The sequence below is a fragment of the Emydura macquarii genome, unplaced genomic scaffold (genome assembly GCF_026122565.2).
Source record: "Emydura macquarii macquarii isolate MOO-44397 ecotype Brisbane River unplaced genomic scaffold, CSIRO-AGI_Emac_v2 contig_450, whole genome shotgun sequence".
NCBI lineage: Eukaryota > Metazoa > Chordata > Testudines > Chelidae > Emydura > Emydura macquarii.
In genome coordinates, this window is record NW_027130587.1 from 1254835 (window position 1) to 1276652 (window position 21818).

The 21818-nt window shown below is 57.5% G+C and overlaps 1 protein-coding gene across 1 annotated transcript; it reads left to right on the forward strand.

The window, feature by feature from the left end:
• Positions 1-2942: 2942 nt before the first annotated feature.
• Positions 2943-13734, forward strand: LOC137146654 (elastin-like). Its single transcript, XM_067538151.1, has 11 exons — positions 2943-3030; positions 3425-3517; positions 3784-3834; positions 6688-6783; positions 8395-8442; positions 8838-8987; positions 9315-9362; positions 10555-10596; positions 10986-11015; positions 12134-12184; positions 12620-13734. The coding sequence occupies exons 1-11, from the start codon at positions 2943-2945 to the stop codon at positions 12667-12669; spliced, it is 747 nt and encodes a 248-aa protein (XP_067394252.1). The 3' UTR covers positions 12670-13734.
• The last annotated feature ends 8084 nt before the right edge of the window (positions 13735-21818 follow it).

A 21818-nucleotide genomic window follows, 5' to 3' on the forward strand; every position in this document is an offset into this window, starting at 1 on the left:
TTTCGGTGAAGGAGGGGTGTCAGGTGAGGGAGGGGAGGGTCATCGGGGGAGGGCATCTGGCAGAGCTAGGTTCTGCTAGAGAAGATTTCCCACGAACACGAGGTCCCTGGGGCCTTGCCACCAGCAATGGTGCTGCTTAACTTAGCCTGGGGCCGGGTGCTCAGGAGCTGGGAGCCACATCTGGGCCCTCCTGGCCTCCCATTGTGCCTGAGCTCTGACCGGGTACCACTAAGGATCCAGCCCTCCTTTTTATTATGTTCTCTTGGTTGCCCTTGTGGCCTACTGTCCTCACTGCTATTAGTTCCGACAGCCCATCATGCAGCCGGCTCGTCAGCACGGAGTGCAGACGGAGACCAGTGCCTGCTGTGCAGCAGGCAACGAGGGTCCCATGACACAGGGGAACGCTTGGTGGGGAGAGCTCAGCCTGCATCCCCCTGTCGGGTCTCTGATGTCACCGGGCACAGCCGAGGCCATTGCAGCTTTTCCCCCGCTGTAACAGAACGTTAAACTATATTTTACTAGGTGGTGCTCTGTGTAACATCTCTTATCTGGGCAGGCCATCGCTAGAGTCAGAGAGCACTCAAAGGTCTGATAGGGAACACATTTCTGACGTTTCTCTCTGGGAAGGAAGCTCCATACCCAATCCCTATCTGATACAAGCGTTGACCTGCTAGTAGCAGCCTTGCAGCTTACCATCTGCAAGAAGTACATGACAAGGTGTCGGAAGTAAACTAGCACCAGAGTAGAACAGCCACAGAAGGTACAGGGCAACAAAGGTTGCAGGATCTTATCAACGTGCTGCTCTTCAATGGCCTTCCGAATGGACAGACTGAAAGCAACATTTTGTAAGATTTTGCATTGCTACAAAACTCAATAAGGAACCTGGGGAAATACCAGGATCAATGTTCATTGGGAAGCTGGCAGAGCGTATCTTTAAATCTTTCACCTTTCCTGCAGACGGTCACAATGATGACTAGGAAGGGTTCTGGCAATGTTTGAGGCATACTGTGTACCTTAGAGAAATGTGGCTTATGAAAGAGCATGTTTCCACCAGAGAATTCAAAAACCCGGAGAAAACGTTGAATGTTTTATAAGAGCTCTGCGGGTATTGACTGACAACTGATTTTAGGAAAGCAGAACATGAAAATACCAGAAACAGGCTAGTTATTGAGTTAACAGAAAACCACAGCTACAGTAACTTCAATTAAAGACAGATTTGAACCTACCCACAGCTACACGAAGAGCAAAGCAGGCTGAACTAGTCAAATAGCAACACAAAAAGCAGGAGCAACTTGAAACATCTGAAACTAGCTTAGAAGCTGTAAACAGACATAGCATGAGTTGAGAAAGGTACTACCACAAAACCCTGAGGCTGTGAGGGAGTCCCTGGCAAACTATAAAACCTTTCACACTGGATGTACAAGATATGGACAAATTCATATTCCACCAGATGTATGTTTAACCAAAGGTGCAAGATGTAATAAATGCACCTGTAAATAATATGGACATTTTGCAGCTGTTTGCCATACCAAGGCAGTTAGTGAGTTGACTAACATTACAGACAATCAAGTGTCATTGTTAATATGATCTATCACATTCGATGATGACACAGAACCAGCCTGGAGAGTGAAACTGAATATTCATGGGAAGACTACTGACTTTCAAATTGACTGAGGAGTAGATGTGACTGTCATCTCAGAAGGGATTTACATTCCCCTCAGCCCCTCCCAGAGCTGAAGCAGTCTAACACAGCTCTCAGCAGTCCTGGCGGTATTCTGAACTGCATGGGCCAGTTCACCACAATAACACAAAGACAAAAACTGCATTCATAGTGTATGTGATCAAAGACCAGCAACCTTCTCAGACACAACCTGGCAGCCATGATGGGCCTACTGAGAAGGGTGGAAGAACTCAACAGATATTGGACTTTCGAAGGGAGATCCAATACAAATCCACTTGAGCCAATGGTAGATCATACTGTGTACAAACATCTCTACCAGAGAGATCTTGGAAGAGACTAGCTGCAAACGTCTGTCAATTCAGAGGCCATTGTTACTTGGTCATAATGGACTATTTTCTCAGGTATCTAGCAATAATGTACTTGCGTTGCAGTGTTATTGAGAAACTGAAGTGCACTTTTGCTCACTTTGCTATTCCAGAACAACTAGTGATGGACAATGGAGCACAGTTCACTGCGGCAGAACTTAAGTAATTCCGGACAAAACATGACTTTGATCATATTGCTAGCAGCTCACATTACCCACAAGGGTATGGAGTGGCTGAGAGAGCTGTACAGACAGCCAAGAAAATCCTACAGCAGGAAGAGCCATTCCTTGCTCTTCTGAGCTACAGCTCAACCCCAAGAGTAGCTACTGGATATAGTCCAGGACAGCTCCTGATGGGAAGACAACTCAGAACTGCTGTTCCAACGTTGGAAAAGAAACTCTCTCCAGAGTGGCCAGACATGAAGAGAGTAGCCAAATTGGCTAAAAGGGCAAAAAGAGCTTGAGAACGCTTTTACAACAGCCATCACTCAGTCTGCGTCAAACAGGGTGAAGAAAAGGGACGGATAGTTCCAGCTGTTATAACGAAAAGGAATTCAGTGCCCAGATCATATGTGATCGAGACCAAGGGCGGAGAGTTCAGCAGAAACCACTGACATCTACAGTCGGTTCCTCAGAAAGAGCAATCAACAGAGCAAACTACAGATGGCGAATGCAGAAGAAGACGCAAAGTTTCCAACCTGACCAGAGACAGTCATTGCAACTAATGACCAAGTTGTTACATGTTCATATCATGTCATTAGAAAACCTGTCCAGCTGAGAGACACCGCACACTCTGCTCTGTACTGACCTCTGAAGATAGCGTGGTAGTGCGCATCTGTAACTGGCCGGGGGAGATGTAATGGAACGCTAAACTCTATTATGCTGGTCAGTCGCTAGATGGCGCGGTCTATAACAGCCTTCTCTGAGCAGGTCATCGCTAGAACCAGATGGTGCATTAAAGGGTCTCATGGAAGAAACATCCCTGGTGTGTCTCTCTGGGAAGGAAGTGCTGTGGCCAGTCCATTTCTGGCACAAAAGTCTGACCTGCTAGGAACACCCCGACCGTGTACGTGGAGTGTGTGACACCTGCCTCTCTCAGAGGAGTGGGGCTGGGCACTTCACAGCGTTCACTGGGCCCTGCTTCCTGGGCATCACATGGTGAATGGACAGACCTGAAAAGACCTGTGTCCCCTACTGGTGCCAGCCCTGCAGAGCAGGCAGTGAGGTGCCTGCCTGGGCATGGGTTGAGAGGATAATGGGGGAGAGGATGGCAAACTAGGATCCCATTCATAGCTCTCTAAATCCACTGCCACGGGGCCCATGGCAGCCCCAGCATGTGCGGCGTCCTGCCCTGGCCTCACCATTGAACCTCTCAACAGGGGCTGGACGCGTCCCAGGTGTGGGTGTGGTGCCCGGCGTTGGTGGAGGCCTGGTGCCCGGCGTTGGAGGAGGCCTGGTGCCCGGCGTTGGAGGTAACTTTTGCTTTAATTGGGATGTAGGACTTGCCATCAGCTCTGGGCTCCTCACTGCTGCAATGACCTGTAATGGCAGAGTCCTATGATACCCCGCGGCAGCCTGGAGCATCCCCAGGTGGTGCTGAGGGCAGGATCTGCCCCTTGGCCCGGCTGTGGGAAAGCATGCTGCATGCACATGGTTGTCCCGTGACGGTCTGTTGGACTCTGTCCACTGCGAGTGCATCTCCCCGCCCGGGTCTGATGCTGCACATTTCTCTCCCCAGGGGTCGTCAGTCCCGCAGCAGCCAAAGCAGCGGCCAAAGCAGCCAAGTACGGTGAGTCGGCCGTTCCCGCTCTGGCTAGCCACCGTGCCCTGTGGCTCCTTGCTCCTGGCAACCCCAGCACGCGGGACGGTCCTGGCTGCAGCTGGCGCATGGGGTTCCAGGAAGTGGAATGAAGTGCCCTCCCTCTCACAGCAGCCTGGTCCCTCCAGAGAAGGGGTGAGGCCACTGCCTGGGCCAGGTGTGAACAGACCAGGAGCGATGGCACGTGCTGAGTGCGATCTCCTTCCCGACCCGGCTGGGGAAGAGATGCCCTGGTGGCGCACGTACTGATCACAGTGTATGTGAAACGGGCACCCCAGCCCCTCAGCCGGCTTCTCTATTGGCCCAGGACCCGTCATGGAGTGAGCTGGGAAAGTCCACTTACCCGAACGGGAGGGTGCAGTCTGGAGACCCCCATAGGAAACAGTACAGATTATTCCAGCCGGCCTCCCCAACCGCCCCATCCACTAACCCTCCATCCCTCCCCAACCGCCCCATCCACTAACCCTCCATCCCCCCCCAACCAGCCCCGTCCACTAACCCTCCATCCCTCCCCAACCGCCCCATCCACTAACCCTCCATCCCCCCCCAACCGCCCCATCCACTAACCCTCCATCCCCCCCAACCGCCCCATCCACTAACCCTCCATCCCTCCCCAACCGCCCCATCCACTAACCCTCCATCCCTCCCCAGCCGCCCCATCCACTTACCCTCCATCCCCCCCCAGCCGCCCCATCCACTAACCCTCCGGCCCTCCCCAACCGCCCCATCCACTAACCCTCCATCCCCGCCCAACCGCCCCATCCACTAACCCTCCATCCCCCCCCAACCGCCCCATCCACTAACCCTCCATCCCCCCCCAACCGCCCCATCCACTAACCCTCCATCCCCCCCAACCGCCCCATCCACTAACCCTCCATCCCCCCCAACCGCCCCATCCACTAACCCTCCATCCCCCCCCAACCGCCCCATCCACTAACCCTCCATCCCCCCCAACCGCCCCATCCACTAACCCTCCATCCCTCCCCAACCGCCCCATCCACTAACCCTCCATCCCCCCCCAACCGCCCCATCCACTAACCCTCCATCCCCCCCCAACCGCCCCATCCACTAACCCTCCATCCCCCCCCAACCGCCCCATCCTCTAACCCTCCATCCCCCCCCAACCGCCCCATCCACTAACCCTCCATCCCTCCCCAACCGCCCCATCCACTAACCCTCCATCCCTCCCCAACCGCCCCATCCACTAACCCTCCATCCCTCCCCAACCGCCCCATCCACTTACCCTCCGGCCCTCCCCAACCATAGACTCACAGACTCTAAGGTCAGAAGGGACCATTATGATCAATCATCTAGTCTGACCTCCAGCACAACACAGGCCACAGCACCTCACCCACGCTTTCTTGTAATAGACCCCTTACCTATGACTGAGCTATTGAAGTCCTCAAATCATGGTTTAAAGACTTCATGGTACAGAGAATCCACCAGCAAATGAGCCGTGCCCCATGCTGCAGAGGAAGGCGAAAAACCCTCAGGGCCTCTGCCGATCTGCCTGGGGGAAAATTCCTTCCCAACCCCAAATATGGTGATCAGCTAAACCCTGAGCATGTGGGCAAGACTCACCAGCCAGACACCCAGAAAGAATTCTCTGTAATAATTCAGAATCCCCCCATCTAACATCCCTTCACAGGCCACTGGCAAATTTCCCACTAGTAATCCAAGATCCGTCAATTGCCAAATTAGGCTGCCCCATCAGACCATCCCTTCCGCAAACTGATCAAGCTCAGTTTTGAAGCCAGCTAGGTTTTTGCCCCCACTGCTCTCCTTGGGAGGCTGTTCCAGAACTTCACTCCTCTGATGGTTGGAAACCTTCATCTAATTTCAACTCTAAATTTCCTGCTGGCCAGTTTATATCCATTAGTTCTTGTGTCCACATTGGCGCTGAACTTAAATAACTCCTCTCCCTCCCTGGTATTTATCCCTCTGATGTATTTATAGACAGCAATCATATCTCCCCTCAGCCTTCTTTTGGTTAGGCTAAACAAGCCAAGCTCTTTGAGTCTCCTCTCATAAGGCAGGTTTTCCATTCCTCGGATCATCCTAGTAGCCCTTCTCTGTACCTGTTCCAGTCTGAATTCGTCTTTCTTAAACATGGGAGACCAGAACTGCACACAGTATTCCAGATGAGGTCTCACCAGCTCCTTGTATAACGGTACTAACACCTCCCTGTCTCTACGGGAAATACCTTGCCTGATGCACCCTAGGACCGCATTTGCTTTTTTCACAGCCACATCACATTGGCGGCTCAGAGTCATCCTGTGATTAACCAACACGCCCAGGTCCTTCTCCTCCTCTGTCACTTCCAACTGATGCATCCCCAGCTTATAGCAGAAATTCTTGTTATTAGCCCCTAAGGGCATGCCCTTGCACTTTGCACTGTTACATTTCATCCTATTTCTATTACTCCAGTTTTCAAGGTCATCCAGATCTTCTTGTATGATATCCTGATCCTTCTCTGTACTGGCAATACCTCCCCACTTTGGGTCATCCGCAAACTTTATTAGCACACTCCCACTTTTTGTGCCAAGGTCAGTAATAAAAAGCCCCATCCACTATCCCTCCAGTCTTCCCCAGCCAGCCCCATCCTCTAGCCATCCATCTCCACGCAGACCTCTCTCTCATAATCAGTTCTCATACAGCACCCCGTTTTCTGTTATCTGAACACCATTCTCCATCACAATCCATCTGCGTCCTATTTGAAAGCCCCACACTTTCTCCCTGCCTCACTCAGTGCCATCTTCCATACCTTTATAGGTCCTGCATTCCCCGACCAGGGCTGCCTTTCACATATCTTACTCTCTGCAGGAGCTGGCGTCGGAGGCCTGGTGCCCGGTGGCGTCGGAGGCCTGATGCCCGGTGGCGTCGGAGGCCTGGTGCCCGGTGGCGTTGGAGTTGTCCCAGGTGCTGGCGGAGTTGGAGATAAACTCATTGTATTCCACTAGAGGATGAGTGTGTTGGACTCCCTGGTATGGTATGATAGGTTGGCACAGTGACAGGGCTGAGTGCACCTCTGTCCCCTTGCTGGTCCCTGAGTGACCCCTCCGATATCCGATCTCCTGTCCCTACCTGTCTGGGGTGGAGTCCTGCGATTCTTCCACTCCCAGACGGGGATCTGGGTACAACACAACACCCGCTCTGTGCCAACTGCTCATTGGTGCCTGCTGTTCGGGCCTAGCCTTGAGCCTCTCTTTGGGGACAGCAGCCTCCTCGAAGCAGGCAGGTTTATTAGCCAACAGAACGAAGCATCCAAGAAAATGATTCCAAACAACAAACAGCCGACGGGTCGGGTCTGGTCTCGTCCCGTCTGAGCTTCTGTTAGACAGGCCCGGTTACAGGGACAGACGGACCCAGCTTACGTTCCTCTAACGAGCTCTCAGAACCTAGCTTGGTCCCTGTTTGCCTTCCAGAGAGCATCCCCCCCCCGTCCCCCTCCCCCCCCGCATAGTCTGTCTCCCTTGTTTCAAAGCCCTGCCGCCCAGTGGGCGTCTGAGCCCGGTTCCCGTTATGCTCTGTGGTTGCTGTTACAGGGCCTAGTGTGACGCCGTCCCTTTGCCCAGCCTGGTTTCTGCAGTCACCCAGCCAGGCCTCTCTGACGACGCCCCGTGATGGCTGCTCCATTGTTTGGCTGTTCGGCCCGTTAGCCTGAGTGACTTGTCATTGCTGGCCTCATGCCTGGGGCAGGTGCTGACACTGCTTCCCCTCCCCCCCGGCATTGCAGCACCCCGTGGGAATCCTGTACGGAGGCAGCCCCCGGGGTACAGCTCAGCGTTCACCACTGAGCAGCCCGCGTCTCTCCCAGTGGGGTCACAGCTCCGGCAAATGGCACCACCCTGGGCTGGGAGGAGTGAGCCAGAGCAGGCTGCGGGGCATGGGCCCGGGAGGGCGGAGCTGCGTCTGGGCGAGGGGCTGGAGTGCCGCTTGGCGGGGACCCAGCGAGGAACCGCTCAGCAACTGTGGCCAGGCCAGGCCGAGGGGCCGAGGCCCCAGCACTAGTGAAGCAGGGAGGGAGGTGGGGTCCAGCTCAGGGGGCCGATCTCCCTCGGCAGGGGGCGGCTAACTCCCATACCTCCAGTGGGAGTGTCGCAGCCTGAGGAGGAGGATCAGGCCCGTGGCAGGGGATTGGGACCAACCCATAAAGCTGGTGGAGTTGGCTGTGTCGCAGGCAGGCAGCCCGGAGTCAGCGCCCTGCCCTACCAGGCTCAGAGCCATCGCTCCCATGGCCCAGCTCCCTGGCAGCAGCAGTGCCGGGAGCGCTGGGGCAGAGGGGGCAGGCGCTGGGCCCAGCGGGACAGACAGACGCAGACTGCTGTGCCCACGGGAGCAGGCTGGGTCCCCTGCGCCGGTGCCGACAGGGCTGCAACGGTGGGAGGGGGAGAACGGGAGGGGTTCAGCAGCAGCAGGGCTGGGGCAGGGCCAGCGGTGCCCGTGGGCCATGCGGGGCAGAGGGAGCGTGTGGATCGGCCAGGCCGTCGCCAGGCGGGCTCTGATACCTCCCTCCCGCTCTCTCCCCAGGAGCCATCAGCCCAGCAGCTAAAGCAGCTGCCAAAGCAGCCAAGTATGGTGAGTTGGGCTTTCCCTCCGGCCGGGACCCTCCCCACTTCCCCGCCAGCCCTCCCCCTCTAGCCCCGGCCCTCCCCCTTTCCTCTACTGCCCTCCGCCTCCTGTCCCAGCCCAACCACCCCCCCAGCCCTGGCTCTCTGCACTTTCCCTCCAGTATCCAGGCCTGGCCCCTCCCCTCTAGCCCAGCCTGCTCCACCATCCGGTCCCAGCACCTGGGGCTCCCTCTGTCCCTAGGGCGGTGGAGCCGCGGGCGGGGGGCGCTGTCTGAGCCCGTTGGCCTTGCTGAAAGCGAGCCGGCCCGTGTCAGGCGTGGAGACCCGGCGCCTGCACGGCCATTACCCGTGTCCCCTTCCACCCCAGCCTGCGCTGCTGGCCTGACCCGTCCATCTCTGCAGGTGCTGGCGTCGTGCCCGGGACTGGCAGGGTGCCATTCGCAACGCCCGGGGCCGGCAGGGTGCCCGTGGTAACGCCAGGGGCCGGCGTACTGCCCGGGGTAGTGCCCGGCGTGGGGACAGTGCCAGGCACGGGCCTCATACCTGGCGTAGGTAAGTGCGTGTCCTGGCGCGCAGCGGGGCTGGGTCTCGGGGCACACGCACGCCTCGGCTCCTCCTAAGCATGGCGGGCGGCCCCGCGGGGGGCACCGCCGGGGCAGCTGTGGCCCGGGAGGGAGCCCCCGGCCCAGGGGCTGGAAATGGAGGGCTGGCCCTGCCGTGAGCGTAGCCGGTGGCTCTGAGCGTGAAGCGCGGCACGCTCACCCGCGCACCGTCCTGCCCTGAAGCCAAGCGAGGCAGGTGGGGGAGGAGAGGAAGGGTGGCCGGGCATAGGGCGCCCGCGGGCTCCTGACCCCAACTGCTGCTCTTCTTGTCCTGCAGGGATTCCCCAGCTCGGCGTGCAGCCCGGAGCCAAACCTCCCAAGTACGGTAGGCAGCTCCCCGCCACGGGCCAGCCAGGGGCTCTTCTCTGCCCTCCACCGGCCGCGGCCTGTCCTGGGCTCTGGGGGCTGAGGATCGGTCCTGCCACTCAGCGCAGGCAGCCAGAGCTGGCCAAGGGGCTCCCGTGCAGACTGACAGCGACGTCCGGCAGGCGTCCAGCCTGGGGACCTCGTCTCCACCCGCCGGCCTTGGCTTTGAAACGCTGCCCCTCTCCTGACTGTGCAGCCCTAGGCAGGCTCCAGCCAGCGCAGCTTCCCCATAGCCAGCGCTCCTGCCCCATTCCATGCCCCCTCCCACTGCAACCTGGCCTACATTGGCCGCAGCAGTGGGCGGGAGATACGCAGGCTACGTACAGTACCTTGCGTATCTCCGGTCGACTCCCTAACGTCTCCGCTGCGCTGCGCCGGCAGGAAAAGCCTCCCATCGCCGCAGCGCTGCGCTACTGGCCGGGCTGGATTTACGGAGTCGACTTCCAGGTCCGACTGAGCGATTCCTTACTGCCCCTCCAGTCGAACCTGCAAAATGGATCCTGCCCCGCTGGCTGTGCCGCCGGCAGCGCAGCCGTAGCCCTGGGGAAGCAGGGACAGACGTACGAATGGCCATAGTGGGCCTGACCCCGGGGCTGTGGGGGAAGCTCACGCTCTGCCGGCCTTTTTGCCTAGACAGTGCCACGGCCTCGCTGGGCTGGGCTGCTGGCACTGGCGATGCCTTTGGCAGGGCCCCTGCCCGTGATCTGCTCCCCAGGCAGGGCCCCGGGAAAGCTGGACCAGGCGGTGCTGGCAGGAGGAGCAAACCCAGGCAGGCCAGCGCCCCCCACAAGCTGCCAGGACCTCCGAGCACTGAGCCCCCAGGGAATCGAACGCCTCTGGGTCAAAGGCGCCGGCGAGGGCCCCGTGGCGGCCCGATGTCCTGGCTGTCTGCCCGTGGGCTGGGTTCCCGGTGGCCCAGCACTGGGGATGGGGCCAGGCGTTGGCAGCCACTGCTGCGCAGGCGGGACTGAGCCTTGCTCAGATGAGGACTGGGCCCCCGGGTCTCCTCCGGCACAGCCCTGGTGCTCCCAGGGAGCCCCCAGCAGGGCAGGGTGCTGCTGAGATCTGCAGCGCCGGGGGGTGCGTGACACTCCCCTCCTCCGGCTGCGCTGCGGCTCTCCCAGGCTTCACCCGCTGCTGTTTTGTTCTAGGGGCTGGAGTTCCTGGCTTCGGTTTGTCTCCCATTTACCCAGGTACGTTGGGCAGCGCAGTTCCGCTCGCCAGGCCTAGCGTCCGTCGCCCTGCACGGGCCTCAGCCGCACCCGGGGTCCCAGCGCGGCCGAGCCGTGCCGTGCTGCAGTCAGACCAGCCTCGGGGGGCCGGGCCTGGGCCCAAGGGAGGCGCCCGCTGGCTGGGCCCAGGAGTGGGGCCCGTGCCCAGGGGGAGGCACCCGCTGGCTGGGGCCCAGCCTACGCTGGTCTCCGTGTAAACTCCGTCTGCCTGGGAGACTGGTGGAGCTGGCGGGGTCGGGGCAGCCCTGGGGGGCTGGTGCCAGGCCCCGAGAGGGGCTCAGGGCCCAGGTCTGCGCAGCGGCGGCTGGCAGAGGGGGGCGGCTGGCATTGAGGACTCTGCTTTCTTCCAGGTGGTGTCGCTGGGCAGCTGGGATACGGCGGTGAGTGGGCGCCCGGGCGCAGCCAGCTCGTGAGGACGGTGCCCAGGGGTGGTGCCGTGCCTGGCACAAGCATGCAGCCCTCAGCTCCCCCCTAGGGCTCACTGCAGCGCACTCACTCTGGCCTGGCCTTCCCCGGGGTGCCCCAGGGTAACGGGGGGACAGGAGGCCCCTGCCAATCCCTGGAGAAAGAGCAGCTTGGCCCCGATGCCTGAGGCACAGCCGCCTTTAAACAGTCCCTGGCCAGGGGAGTGACGTGCCCGGTCCAGCCCGGCCGTGCCCCAGGCTCATGCAGCCCACGCCAGCGGAGGCAGGCTGGCCTCTCCTCCCGTGAGACGTGGGGAACCTGGGGCACCTTCCTCAGGCCTGGATTTCCCACGTCCGCACAGGGCCAGGTTCCCAAGGGCTGTGCCCATCAGAAACTCTGGCCCAGAGGGACTTGCCTGGGCAGCAGTGCCAGGGAAGGGAGCCCTCCTCTCCCGAGTGCCAGGGCAGCGCCTTAGCGCCCAGACCCTGCCCCCTTGGCAACACCCCCCAGCAGCTGGGGGGGGAGGCTCCAGCATCCCCAGACTCCCCTGCTCCGTGGAGGTGGCACCAACACTGGCACGTCCCAGAGCTGTGTCCAGGAGAAGCCGCTGGCCCAGTACTTCCAGTGGGCGAGCCAGGACTCTGCTGGGCTGGCTCCCTTGCTCTACCCACCATGCCTGCTACAGGCAGGTACCCCGCCCCCCCTGGCTGGAACGCCTGGCCCAGACACTGCCCCCGGCCTGGTGCACACGGCGGGGCGCGCACGTCTCCGTGCATTGGAGCCACAGCCGGGCCCTGGGGCGAAGGGGTGTGATTGCATTGCTGGGCCGCGGCACTGCTCTGCCGGGCGATGGGGTCATGGGTTTCTCTGCTGCCTGTGGGCCCTGGGGCAGCCAGGGGGTCCCATGAGGGCCCCTGGGGAGAGGTGCTGGGGGAGGGGTCCCCTGCGGCACAGGCGTTGATCTGCCCATGCCGTAAGCTCAGGCTGTCATTGACGGTGGCCGGCCGATCAGGGAGCCACTGGCCCAGGCTCCCTGCTTCTCCTCGGGCTCCGGGCCCTGTGCTGACCCGTTGTTTTCTCTGCCTCTCCACAGGAAAAGCTCTCAAGCCCTATGGAGGGGCCCTGGGAGCCCTGGGATACCGAGGTAGGTGCCCCGCAGAGGGGCTGTGCCGGACAGGGCAAGGCCAGCGCCCGGGGCGTGCCCATGGCAACATGCCAGGGGAGCAGGTGGGGAAAGCCCCACTCGCGGTTTGCAGTGGCCGGAGGAATCCCTGGGGCTCCTCAGCTTGGGGCTCCCCCGGCCCCCTGGCTCGCACGCAGCCTGGCTGTGCTGCGCTGGCCATGTGGGGCTCAGTGGCTGCACCCCGCTACCAGGGCCCACTTGGGGGGCGCAGCCTTTGACTCCCCGCGTATGGCCTGGGGCACATCACATCACACTGCTCGCCCCAGCGGGCAGCGGGTGCTGGTTGGACTACGGCATCGCCACTATGGGGCAGCCCTGCAGGGGGAGCCCTGGAGCCGGGCCCCGGCCGTGGGGCTCGGAGAACTGGGGCTGACGCTGTCCTTTGTCCCCCGCCAGGTGGCATCGGCTGTGCACAAGGGAAGTACTGTGGCAGGAAGCGGAAGTAACCCAGCTGGGCCGCCTACCATTCACCTCATGAACTTTGGTGCTACTGCATGGTCTAGAATGTAAACCCTGAATAAAGCAGCGATCCTGTCCCCCCCGCTCCTCCCCACCGGGCCCCCCGGAAGGGAATTCCACCCCCTGACGCCACAGGGGAGTCACCCTTCGCCGCCGGCCCGGCGCTCCCCTGCGGGAAGCACAGAACAAACTGAGGGGAACGCCGTTCCCACTGGTGCTATAGCTCCCTGCAGGGAGAGTCGGGCAGGCCCTCCCTCCGTGGGGCGGGTGCTTCTCCGGGCAGGGCGGGACAAGACCCTCCCCGGGGGACGGGGGCCCGTGGAGCCTGGGGGAGGAGGAGGAGGCTGGCTGAAGTGGGGCTGGTTTCCAAGAGGACCGCAAGGGGCCAGGCTCCCTCTGCTGCCAGCGCCTGGGTGACTGACCCGCCAGCAGCGCCTGGCCCCAGCTCGTCCCAAGTCTCCGTCCGTCCAGCCGGCATCGGTGCCACGTGCCAGGGACTGCTTAGTCACTAGCCAGCCTCCATCCCCCACCCCTCGCGTCTGTCAGCCCCTCCCCATGCCCGGGCGCCACACGGCAGGGGTGTCCCGTGGTCAGACACGGGGGGCGCCACGCGGGCAGGCCGGGGAATTCCTCCCGCCCAGACATTCACAACAGCGGGTCCTGTCGGGGCCTGTGGGTGCCTCTCCCAGAGTTCTCCGCGGCGGTGCCAGCTGATTGGCTAACCCGCCCCCGGCGCATGGGGTGGGGTTGGCGCTGCCAGCAGAGCCAAGTCACCGACACTGATGGGCTTAGCCCTGCGCCCGCCCCGCACACCCTCACCTCCACTGAGCAGTACTGTCGGCTCCGCCGGTGCCAGCGCCACCCCCAGCCCTGCTGCCTCTCCGAGGCCCCGCTGGGCCCTGGCATCCTCTCGCCCTGGGTGCCCGCGTGTTCCCGGGAGCCGTGGCCGGAAGGACTCGCGCCTCGCCATGTGTCTCACTTGGATATAAGCTCGGGTGGGACATGTTGTAAAGAGGGAAAGTAACTGCTTCCAAACGACTAATAAACAATGACCCGAAACCACTGCGGCTCCTGCTTCTTCCATGCTGCCTCTCCGCACCCGCACCCGCCACTGGGGATCCACGCCCAGGATCTGCCCCCCGGGATCCTCACCAACCCCCTGAGACCCTCACCGCCCTCCACGAGGATCCGGTCTGCCTCCCCCGGGAATCCGCACCGACACCCCACAGGGATCTGCTTTGCTCCCTCCCCCAGGAGCTTCACTGCCCTCCACGGGGATCCTCACTGATCCCCCCCATGACCCTCACTGCCCCCCAACACCTGGGGATCTGCCCTGCCTCCCGCTTTTGTTTGTTTTAAACCTGCTGCCTATTCTTTTCATTTGGTGACCCTAGTTCTTGTGTTAGTAATAACCCTTGCTTGTTTACTTTCTCCAACCGGTCCTGATTTTACAGACCTCTGTCATACCCCCTGTAGCCGTCTCTTTTCCAAGCTGAAAAGTCCCAATCTTTTTAACCGCTCATACAGAAGATGTTCCATACCCTTCAGCACGTTTGTTGCCATTCTCTCTGCCTTTTCCAATTCTAATTTAGCTTTTTGAGATGGGGCGACCAGATCTGCACGCAGTGTTCAGGCTGTGGACGCACCACGGCTTTATACAGCGGCAATGTGATATTTTCTGTCTGATTATCGAGCCCTTTCCTAATGGTCCCTAACATTCTCTTAGCTTTTTTGACTGCCGCGGCACGGTGCATGGATGTTGTCAGACGCCAAGATCTCTGCCTCGAGTGTTAGCCGCTCATTTCCATCCCATCATTCCGTATGTGTCGTTGGGATTGTGTTACCAGTGTGCACTCATCAACGTTGTGTTTGCTAGCACCCAGCTTACCATGTGATCCAGGTGGCGCTGTATCAGCGACCTGGTCTCGCCCCACCCAAGTTTCGTGCCATCTGCAAATTTCATCAAGGATGATTTTAATCCATTGACTGTGTCCCGGGTTAATTTTACATCCTTCCAATTTTTTTACTCAACCTGCCATGTTGTGCCCAGTGAGATGTGTACAGAAGGCTAAGTACATGACATCCCCACTCTTACCTCGCGCACCGAACTTGCATCTCATCACACAAAGCCATCAAGGGTGTGTGACAGGAGCTATTCTCCCTGATAGAAAAAGGCCAGGGACCTTGTGCTGTTGTATGGGCAAAGGCTGACTGGGCAGGTGACCAGGAGGAGCTGTTGGCTGGGTGACCCTCCGGATAGCACCAGCGGCCAGCGTGCTCGTTATCGCTGGGTCTGACCCGCTCGTTTCGTCCGTGTACGGACGGCTTTTCAAACGCCCGGCCACTCAAGCCCCCCTGGGCTCACAGAGCCACACACGCGCCCCTGGATCCTGTCCACCTAGCACCCCAGGAACAAAGGTGCCATGGGCGGCGTAGGCCCTCGGTCACCATGGCACAAGCCCGTCTGGCTCCACGGGCCTCCCACGGGCAGGGTTCAGGAAGCAATTCTTTAACCGATACCCAGAAAGGAACAGGCCCTGGGGCTCTCTCCCGTCCCTGGGCTGGCCGGGCAAGGTTAATGGGGACAGACCCCAGCTCCCTCTCCTGTGGTTGCTGGGCCGGACGGGCAGGACAAGGGGGTGTAAATCCCAGGCCGCCGGCCCCGTTGTGTGTGTCTCACAGGCGCAAACAACGTGGCAATGTGTTGGAGTTGCTAAGTCAGGGGCTGGGACTGAGGTGCCTGTGACCCAGAGCTGAGGAATTAGAAGAGCCCCTTTTGTGCTGCCTGACCCAGCGCAGTCCCACAGCCCCCACTGACCCCTCGGGGTGGGGGGAGGCTGAGCCCGGAGAGCCCTGTGCTGTGCTGTGCTGAGCACTGGCTCGCTCAGGAAGGCCAATCACTGCAGTCACCAGCCCTAGCTAAGGCGGAAATCTCCTCTCTCTGCAGCCTGAATTCAGCAGGCTCCCTCAGTGAGCTGGCCTGGCCCAGTGCGTCCCACACAGCGCGCCAGAGCAGCTCCCACAACTCTCACTGGGAGAGGGGGTGGTGTAGGCAGGAGGCCAGCTAGTGGATCCCCAGCTCTCCCAATGAACAGATCCCCAGCTCTCCCAGCGAGTGGATCCCCAGTGCTCCCACCACAGCCCCCCACCAGCCTGTTGCCTTTGAGGCCGGTGCCAGGCTTGCAGAGGCTGCCCATGCTGAGCCCAGACCCCTCACGACAGGAGCTGCTGCCTCGCCACCTTCATAAACGGTGACCAGGGCAGCTCCTGCTTCCCAGCGCCAGCCGAAGCATTTGGAGCAGGGGGCCGTCCCTCACCCCCCAAACATAACCCACGCCTGGGCCTGGTGCTCAGACCCCCGACACAGCTGGCCTCTGCCTTCTGGGGGCTCAGCAGGATTATTCTGTGGGGCAGCCCGTCTTTTTCTGACTCATCCAGCACGGCCAGGGGATGGGTGGGGCTCGGAGCCCAGCTGCTTATGCTGAGAGCCAGGCACCGCTCCTGGCAGCGTTTCCCAGGGACCACTGCCCAAATCAGCCAGAGGGGGCAGGCTCCAGAGCAGGTGCCTGCACTTCCGGTGCAGCTGCTCCTGCCTCGTCTCACTCCCCCCTCCCCCCCCCGCTTTGTCTGGCGATGTGCATGGGGCCTGGGGGAGCTGCTGGCCAAGCCGGGAGTAGAACAAAGGAAATGCCCAGAGCACAGGCCCTCCCTCACCCACTGCCCTGCCCGGCTGCCAGCTTAGCAGAGGAGCTGGTTCAGCTGTCTGCAGCCCCGCCTCCCCCCTAGTTCTTCTGTGCCAGACACAGACCGGTCACAGACCTTGCTTAGACGCACCAGCCGCGGGCACCACAAATCGGGTGCCCAGCTCACAAGTGTGAGAAATCGGGACAGCGGGTGGGGGTAAGAGGCGCTGTGTAAGACAAAGCCCCGAATACCAGGGCTGTCCCTATAAAATCCAGACAGCTGGGCACCCGAAGCACGAAAACCGTTAATGCTCCACCAGGTACAGCTGAGGTTAGCTTAAACAGGGGCTTTTACACACAGTGCCTCCTAGTGGCTGAACCGTACAGTACAATTGAGCATTATACTACATCTCCCCCTCCACGCTCCACATTCCTGCCATTTACACTAGCGCGCTGTCGGATCAGTCTGTTAAACATCTCTGCATCGCACTGGTTCGCTAAATGCGCAACATGAACACAACAACTTGGTCAACTGGCTGTCCACTGGTTGAAACGACCGGCTGTGGTCAGTTTAGCATCCTTGAATCGTCTTCTTGTTCTGCACCCACCATCTGTAGGTTTGCTCTGTTGATTGTTCTTTCTCCAGAACACACTGAAGATGTTGATGGTTTCTATTGAACTCTTCACTGTCGGTCTTGATCATGTATGATCTGGGGGCTTAATTTGTTTTCTTTACAACAGCTGAGGAGCTGTGCATCCTTTTTCTCCATCCAATTCCACACAAACACAGTCACCAGGTACTAGACCTCGCAGCTCTCTCACTGAGTGATGTCTGTTGTTAAAGTGTTCAGAAGCTCTTTTAGCTGTTATCTTATTTGGCTGTTCTCTTCATGTCTGGCTACTTTGGAAATTGATTATTTTCCAAAGTTGGAACCATAGTTCTGAGTTATCTTCCCATTGTGAGCTGAGCTGGACTATATCCAGTAGCTGTTACTGGTCAGAAGAGCAAGGAATGGATTTTCCTGCTGTAGGATTTTCTTGGCTGTCTGTACAGCTCTCTCAGCCTCTCCATTCTTTCATGATCAAAGTCACATTTTATTCAGAATTATTTAAATTCTGTTTCAGGGAATTGTGGTCTGTTGTCCATCATTAGTTATTCTGGAATACCGAAGTGAGCAAAAGTGCACTTCAGTTTCTCAATAACACGGTGACATGTTATGTCTTTCAAGTACCTTATTTCTATGTACCTGGAAAAATAATCCTCAATGACCATGTAATGATGTCCTCTGAATTCACATAAATCTGCAGCTAGTCTCTTCCAAGGTCTCTCTGGTAGAGGTGTTTGTACACTGCATGATCCAGAATGATCTCTTAAGTTTTTTATATTGGATCTACTTTCAAAAGTCCAATATCATCAAATTCTCTGTTGAGTTCTTCCACCTTTCTCACTAGGCCCATCATGGCTGCCACGCTGAGACTGAGAATGTTGTGGGTCTGTGATCCTTTGATCACATGCAATCTCAATGCACAACTTTTTTCTTTGTAATTTGTTTCTTTGGTGAATTGGCCCATGCAGTCGAGAATACCCCCTGGGCTAGTTAGAGTTGTGTCGGGTAACTTCAGCTCTGGGAGGGCTTGAAGGTTATTCTAAGTCCTTCTGAGATGCCTCTGACATCAGCTCCTGAGCCAATTTTAAAGTCTTTAATCTTGCCATGAATATTCAGTTTCACTCTCCAGGCAGGTTCTGTGTCATCACCAGTGATAGATCCAAGACACAATGGGTCTTGATCATCTGTAAAATGAGTCAACTCCCAGGTGCTTTGATGAGGCAAACAGCTGCAAAATGTCCATATTTCATGCATTTACAACACTGTGCACCTCTAGCTAGACATGCATCGTCCCTTGGGATATGACTTTTTCCATATCTTGTGTACGTAGGCTGCAAGTTGTCCCTCTTAGCCTGGAGTTCTCTCTCCTTGCCTCAGGGGTTTTCTATTAATGACTTTTAAAGCTCAAGTGTCAGTTTACAATTTCTAAGCTAGTTTCAAGTTGTTTAAGTTTGTCAAGTTGCTCTAGGTTTTGCTGTTGCACCAGCTTAGAAATGGAATGCTCTGCTCTCTGTATAGCTGTGGCTAAGGTTAAATCTCTCTTCAATGGTAGCTGCTGTGAAAGGTTTTTAACCCAACCACTAGCCTGTCTCTGATCTTTTTCATGTTTTCAGCCAATGTACGCAGAGCTCTTATAGAACATTCAACATTTCCCCCTTGTTCTTGAATTCTCTGGTGGAAACATGCTCCTTCGTAAGCCACGTTTCATAAACTGCATTTCTCTAAGGTATAAAGTATGCATCAAACATAGCCAAAATCCATTCACACTCATCTTTATAACTATTGTGAGGTAGCGAGGGCAGAGGACAGTAGGAGAGTGCTTCAATTTGCAAACTAGGGTGGGTGGGCGGGCGTGAGCCCAAGAATGCTCAGGGCTCTGTTCCCTGCAGATTAAATAAGTGCCATTAGGGGGCAATTAGGGGCAGCTGGGGCCAATGAAGGACCAGCCAGGAGCTTCATAAAAGCCCTCCGCCCCAAACAGTCAGGGCATGAGTTGGAGTGCTGAGTGAGTGCTGGTTTAAAGTGGAGGAGCAGAACAGAGTGCAGAAGCCTGTGGACAAACGAAGGTATCCGGCTCAAGGAGCCAGAAGGAGGGGGAAAATTAGCCCAGGGGAAGACCGTGCAGCTGGGAACACGGTGCCAGCAGCACATAGCTGCCTCTCATAGGGCCCCTGGGCTGGGACCTGGAGGAGCGGGTGGGCCCGGGTCCCTACCCCCCTCCTTAGGGAAGCCGGGGTGACTGGACACGCCCTGGCCCACTAGAGACAGTACAAGCGTGGGACCCACTAGAGGGGAGCTGACGGCTGCCACACTATCTTCAGTAAAGTCAAAGGATTTAAAGATATGCTCTGCCTGTTCCTCACAGAATAAATTCAAGAAGATACCTGTACATCTCCAATTTCTTTGTGGAGCTTGGTAGCAATGTACAATCTTGCCAAATAGTGTTTCCATCTGTCCATTCTGAAGTTTTGTCAAAGCTAAAGTTCTTTGGGCCACTGAAGAGTGGCATGTTGATGAGATCCTGCAACCTTTGTTGCTCTTCCGTCAGCAACTTGGTTACTGTTTGCCTTCTGTTTCTGTTCTTAGTTTGCTCCTGATACCATGTCCTGTTGCTGTACCATATATCAACTGGACACACAGTTTGCTTATACACACACTAGGTGTATTCCTCGTAAGATCCTTTAATGCTCTGCCACCTGTGGCTGAGGTCAGCTTAGAAAAGGTATGTCACACTCTGTGCCGCTCAGTGGCTGGCCAACATAATACAGTTTAGCATTCCATGAGAGCCAGCTCCTCCGTGAGCCCCCAGATGTAGAGGCAGCTAGGCCCATGATTCCCAGGCATCCCAAAGGCCCCTGGGAGCTGGGGCAGGGAAGAGACCCGAATGACCTATGGCGCTGGGGGGACACAGTGAGGGAGGCTGTACTCCAGGGATGGGGCACATTTCCAAGGCACTTCGCAAGAGACATAGATTCTGCTTTTTGAGTGACAGTGGTGATTCTCCTGGCCAGGTCTCCAAGCCCATGGTTTGCGCTGGGCCCACAGCCTGGCTCAGCACGCTCCTCTACGGCCAAACCTGGGGAGGTCCAGTTCTTTCTATGCAGCACCCTGATGCTGCCTTCACCTCCCCGGAAACTCACACAGCCCCACCTCTGGGAGAGGCTGGTGAGTAACACCCCGTTTCCACTGTGAATGCCCCCGTCACACACAGGGCTTGGTGGAGAAGCCAGGCAGGCGTGTCCATCCCCTAGGGAAGCTTGCATGTGCTCACGGGGAAGGACTTTGCTTGCCTGCAGGAGAAGGGACCAGGAAAGAGAGAACAGTGAGCAAGTGTGTGTGTGGCCTGGGTGCTACCGGAGAAGGGGGGGCGGGAGAGGAGAGTCGGGAGCAAGGAGCCTCCCACACAGCTGGACCAGTTCCAGGGGCGGCAAAGCCAAAGACAAGGCAAATGAATTTGGGCAGGCGACTTCCCTGTGAAAGGCGACTGGGAGATTCGTGCTTCACCAGGGTTAAAACAAACAGCCAAATAAAGAATAGAGCGGTTCAGGTCTAAGATTAACAGAATTCATCCACACCACTGGAAAACATACGTTGCTCCAGGAGTAAATCATTGAGCCCGGTGAGGCGGGAATTGGTCAAACTTTTCACCACAGGAGAAATGACATCCCGTCTAAAGGCCAATCCTCCCGCATGACATCTGGTGGCACAATTAAACCTCCACTCAGTAAAATAATACGCAGTCAGTCAGAAGAGTGGGGGCATGGTATGTGATAACGCCAACCCATCTATTCCTGAAACAGCTTCTGTAGGAGCCTGCAGAGGAATTAAAAATGCTTTTTTCATCACCATCAGAGTAGGATAAAAGCATCTGTAATCCTTGGACAGTTGTAAATTTATGGAGAATACAGAGGCGGTAAAGCCTAAAGAAAGCAACTCAGCTCTGGAAGGAAATGAAATCCTTCTGTCAGACTTTGAGCTGGACTGGGTTGGAAGATTTCTACATCCAAACCCCAGGAGCTGGTGCATAAGGCACTAGCCTGGGGCCCAGAGAGCCAGGGTCAGTTCCTGTTTCTGCTACAGCCTCCCTGGATGACCTTTCACAAGTCACCTAGGCCAGATGCTGCAAGAGGGGCACTGATTTTGGGTGCCCAGCTTGATACACAAGATGTTGGGCATCTAACATTTGAGACACCCAAAAACTAATGGCTGCATTAGAAAATTTGTGGCCAAATTGTCCTTAAGCTCTCTGTGCTTCAGTTCCCCATTTGCAGAATGGAGATAATACTCCTTCCAGCCTCCCCAGGGTGCCGTGAGGATAAATTTATGGATGTGTGACGGGCACTGAGATGGAGGCCATAAAAGGCAAGTCAGGGAAACACTGGCCAGGGATCCGGTGTACTGCAGGTTCCCATTCCCGCTGCGCCTCACAGGAGTTGTTACATTCTAGCCACGTTCCTATACATTCCCTTAGCGGCTTACTGTGTGTTTCACCGTGATCCTACCTGAGCTGCGCATGAGAAATGGAGAGAGAGAGCTGCTAAAACGCTGGCCATCTGCATTCTCAAACATTTTTTCTGGGACTCCTTTGAAAATATTTCAGGCTGTGACACCCCCCCATGCCATGCCATGCCATCCTTACTTCTGCACTACTGCTGAGGGCGGCACTGCCTTCAGAGCACCAGCCAGCAGCTGCGGCTCTCTGGCCACCCAGCTTTGAAGGACTCTGACTGTTAGCCATGCATGGGGCAGACAGTCACCACGGCACAGCTCACGACCCTCCCAGAATAGCCTTGTGACTCCTGGAGGGGTTCCAGTCCCCAGTCTGAGAACCTGTGAATTAGCCTA